Here is a 4,688-nt window from a genome sequence, read left to right as displayed (position 1 = left end):
AGCTCCACCCGCCGCACGCGCTTGTGACGTCACCGCGCCGACGTCGCCGTGCGTGCATGCAAATGAGCGCGAGGCGTACGCCTGGCGTGACGCTAAGAGAGAGGAGAGGACCAATGAGAGCGCAGGAAGGGAGTCTGATTTGCATAACCCCCCAACCGCGCATTGCCATATATGGAGGCGGCGCGGGAGGCGAGGCGCGTGTTGATGTATGCAAATCAGTCACGTGACAATGGGCTGTGTGACGTCATCGCGCGGCGCAAGGGCTGCTGGGAAGGCTGGCCTGGAACGTTCCTTAAAGCGCTGGGTTTGCCTGAATTCCACTCAAAACGGCGCTAAAGTTCCCGTTTTTATAGTGAGCTCAGCACTGCGAGTTGCATTAGGTTGGAGCAGCCCAACCCGAGTCATTCCGTGCTGTAGTTTAGTGATTGAAGCCCAGGCCGAGCAATGACGGAACGCGAAGCGCATCGCGCTGCTCTTTTTGTCCCTCTCACGCCACCGTAGAGCGCGCCGAGTGTCTAACCGGACTTCCGGGTCACGTGGCGGAAGGAGCTGTTTGTGTCGCAGGCTGATTGCGTCACTTCCTGGCGGCGGCGGCGCGGGGAGCACTATGCCCAAGTGAGCGGGGCTGGGGGGGGGGTTGGGGCCTTGGGGGGTTATTGGGGCTATTGGGGCTATTGGGGCTGTTGGGTTCGGAACCGCCGGGTTCGGCAGCGGGACGGTTCGGTGCGTGAGTCGGTTCCGCTGTGTGAGCCCGGCTATGGGCTGTAACGGAGCGTGAGGTGCCGCCCGGTCACTAACGGGGCCTGTCCGTTCCCCCCGTAGGTTTTACTGTGACTATTGTGACACGTACCTGACCCATGACTCGGTGAGTAGCGGCCTCCATTGCGCACACTGACCGCATTGAAATGGGGGCTGTGTTGGTTGGTTGTCGTGGCAAAAAGGAATAAAGAGCTGGAATGTCGTGTTAGAAATGCGCTTATGTTAATAGGAGGCCTTACTCTATATGTATTAAGTGCTCTTATGTTGGTTATCTTATGTTAGTGCAGCCCGCTGGCTCAGCATTAACATGACTTCATGCTTAAACTCAAGTCTCCCAGTATTTCTATACATTACACAGAATCACAGAATGAGCCGGGTTGGAAGGGACCTCAAGGATCATGTAGTTCCAACCCCCCTGCCCAGCAGGGCCACCAAACATACACAGTTACTACATCAGGTTGCCCAGGAGACCCCATAGATCCCCGTAGAGACCCCATAGACCCCATAGATCCCCTTAGAGACCCCATAGATCAGGCTGCCCATGGCCCCGTCCAACCCGGCCTTGAACACCTCCAAGGACGGAGCATCCACAACCTCCCTGGGCAGCCTGTTCCAGGGCCTCACCACTCTCCCAGGTCATTGCACAGCTCCCGTCCTCTCCCTGCACACACACCAACCCATTCCGTGCTTCCAAAGGAGCCAGCTGTATCCCAGCTCCTATAAGTGCTGTTACGTGCTGCTCCCTGAGCTTTAGCTTTATCTGATCTTTCTCAGCCCTCCGTGAGGAAAACTCACTGCAGCGGCCGAAAGCACAAAGAGAATGTGAAGGATTATTACCAGAAATGGATGGAGGAACAAGCCCAGAGCCTGATTGATAAAACAAGTAAGGCGAATCCTTTTGTGATCCTGCTGTGCTTTGCTTTGGCTTCTGTCTTTAAGTGCTTCCTTTCCTGTTTCTCTGTGCTGATTCGACGTAACTTCCCTGGTTATTGTGTGAAACACAAACAAGGATGCGACTTTAAATCTAAACTCATCCCAACGTGATCTTCACGTGACAGATCGAGCTCTGTGTGATGGGCCATGCAAGTGTTGTTGCAGTGTCATTGAGGTTACACTCACCTTTAGCGCTGCTCATAATGTCATGCAAGGTGACATAGCACAAAGCTGTGCTTGTGGTCACAGATTTAGATAGAAAGTCCTCTCAGGGCTATATATAAACTAACACCCTTAGGGCTCAAGGGGCAGATATTTGATAGTGAAAGTGTTCTTGTTTGGTTTATTTTTCCTCCCTTACAACTGGAAGCTTGAATAAAGTTTCCCCTGTCAGTGTTGGGGATTGTTTCCCTCCGAGCTCTCAGATCTGAGACCTTTTCACTCTGAATGGGATAAACAGAAATGCTACACTAACCCCATGGCACCTTTCTTCCTTTAGATGTTTCCAGCTGTCACATCTTTTGCCTTCTTTTTGATCAATTCCAGCCTCTGGAATTTCTTCCCTTTCCCACTGGATGCTTTCCATGCTTTTTGTCCCCTGCCTTATCTTTGGCCTCTTATGGTTTTCAACACTTAATGATCCCAGGTGAAAAGTTACAGCTGCAAATCATGACGTATTTTCTCTACTATCCACTACAGCCAGGTGTGTGAAATGCATCACGGAGCTCTCTAGTCTCAGCTGGAGTAATTACTGTAATAACTGTCTTCAGGAATATCAGGTGCTTCCATCTTGCCAAGCAGTGTAAACCAGGGATTTGTTCCAGAGTAAGAAAACAAATGAGTGTGCAACACGACGTTAAGTATATTCTGAATGCTCTGAATGTTTGCCGTGAGAAGGAGCGTTGGTCGGCACAGGAGCTTCCTCTGCTTAGTAACTGGTTTTTCTTCTGGGATTCTTTCTCTTTTTTTTTCTTTTTTTTTTCCCCCCCAATGTAGCGGCTGCATTCCAGCAAGGGAAAATCCCACCGACCCCATTCTCAGCGCCACCTCCTGGAGGAGCCATGATCCCCCCACCTCCCAGCATCCGTAAGTCCATATTGTGGGCTGTAATGGCAGCAGGACCTTATCAGCACTGTTCTATGTTTCCTGGACTAGCAAAGCAAGTCCTCTTAGCTTGGAACCAAGCAGCATTGAGCTCGTGAATATTGAAATGCAAGAGAAGGCTCTGAGAGATCTTCACTTTGTTTTGCCTTCATAATGCTGAGCACAGCAATAGAACTGTGCACTCCCTCAGTAATTGATAGCTGCTGTGTAGATAAACTCATTGAAACTACCAGCATTGTGAGGGGGTTTTGTGTGGTAATGTAAGATTGATAACCTTGTTTTGCACGGTGACTGGCAGTGAGTCGAGCTTTGGTAATTCCTTGCATTAAATATGCAAAGTGGGAAATAATAGCTAAGCTATTCTAGGCTATTCTTTTATTCTCTATTTGCCACCTGAAGTCAAAGCTGAAACTGAAAATGAAAGCAGGCGGTTGTAAAACAATTGACGTTATCTTTACTGGAGTTTCCTGTGGAGGTTAATAGCTATTTGAAATGGCACCTTGTTGATGAAAGCATGTAACTGATCTGTGTGTGTCCAGCTGGTCCCCCACGGCCTGGCATGATGCCGGCCCCTCATATGGGTGGACCCCCGATGATGCCAATGATGGGCCCACCCCCACCAGGAATGATGCCAGTTGGACCTGGTAAGTGGGGAAACAACTCTCTGTAATTAGCACTTGGCAGCCTGTTCTATTCTAAAGCTCCTTTATTATTGAAAGCACTTGTGAGTCCTGCCGTACTGCTGGAATTATTGCTGTGCTAAATGGCAGATCTTCTACCTCTAGTCTTACAGCACAGGCTTTAATTATTCAGCAGTTCATATGATATGATTTAGCAGTTCTATGATTGCAGTGCTCCCATCTTTGCACAAGGGATGCTCTTCAGCAGTAGCTGAAGTTTGGTGTTTAAAACATCTTAATGTGTTCCAAAGGAGCAAAGTACCTCAGAAAGGGACCTTTATTAGAATGGAAAGGTAAACTGAAATGCCTTATTCTGCATCTGGAGGATTCTCAAAGGACTTTTACCCACTCAGTTACTGCAGCAGATCTAAAGGAACACCCGCACACACACCAAAAGCAGTGAAGTATATTAGCAATTATTGCCTTTCTGGTAGATAATGTTCTTTAAGTATTTCTTTGAGGCACGGAATGTGGGCAGCATCGTGGCTGTGGGGCAGTAGATGGAGGAGCTGCACTGAAAGCACTGCTCTTGTAAAGCACCTGCTCTGGATTTACACACTTAATAGATAGAAGCTTCCTGAGGTCTGGGGGGAATCCTGCAAGTCGTGCACAGCTGCTGATCCAGGGAGCTCCCCTCTGATGTTTCCTCTTTCCTTGTAGCTCCAGGGATGAGGCCCCCCATGGGAGGACACATGCCAATGATGCCAGGGCCACCGATGATGAGGCCGCCCTCGAGACCCATGATGGTGCCAACCAGGCCAGGGATGACCCGTCCAGACAGATAAAGGCCTGGAGTCCTCCAGTTCTTTTTCATATGAAAACCTTCCACGTGCTGAAATGCCGTAGTGCGACATCCCAAGGGTTTTATATGCCAACAGTGTGTAGATGAGATCTGCTCTGATTGCAGACGGTTCGACTCAGATGCTTGGAGCGATGCTTGTGTCACCAATCTGGTTTTTGGTTTGTTTTCCCTGTTGAAATAAAACATTGGAGCTGGTTTATGTATGAAAACCTTGCTGTGATTCTGTGCTTGGCTGGATGTCGCTCCTCATTGCATCCTTTTACTTGTGTTACACTTTGATTTTTAAGGTTTCCTTAGAGAAACCTTTACGGTTTCCATAGAGCAGTACAACCAACAGCTTGCTTTAACCAGGAGTTGTTTCTACACAAGCACGCATGGCTTTCATTTAAAACAGCGATGCTGAGAAAGCC

The 4,688-nt window shown here is 49.0% G+C and overlaps 1 protein-coding gene across 2 annotated transcripts; it reads left to right on the top strand.

Annotated features, from left to right (window-relative positions):
• Nucleotides 1-571: 571 nt before the first annotated feature.
• Nucleotides 572-4,487, top strand: SNRPC (small nuclear ribonucleoprotein polypeptide C). 2 transcript variants are annotated; one of them, XM_015885170.3, is made up of 6 exons: nt 572-615; nt 823-865; nt 1,534-1,642; nt 2,689-2,778; nt 3,336-3,440; nt 4,137-4,487. In XM_015885170.3, the coding sequence occupies exons 1-6, from the start codon at nt 608-610 to the stop codon at nt 4,259-4,261; spliced, it is 480 nt and encodes a 159-aa protein (XP_015740656.1). In that variant the 5' UTR covers nt 572-607; the 3' UTR covers nt 4,262-4,487. The 2 variants fall into 2 exon arrangements, with proteins under 2 accessions (XP_015740656.1, XP_015740655.1); XM_015885169.3 differs by having other exon boundaries at nt 2,686-2,778.
• Nucleotides 4,488-4,688: the final 201 nt, after the last annotated feature.

Source organism: Coturnix japonica, chromosome 38, assembly GCF_054131305.1.
Source record: "Coturnix japonica strain WE chromosome 38, WE-NBRP24, whole genome shotgun sequence".
NCBI classification, from domain to species: Eukaryota; Metazoa; Chordata; class Aves; order Galliformes; family Phasianidae; genus Coturnix; species Coturnix japonica.
Note: the sequence above shows the minus strand (reverse complement) of the source record. Positions and strands in the feature narration are given on the sequence as shown.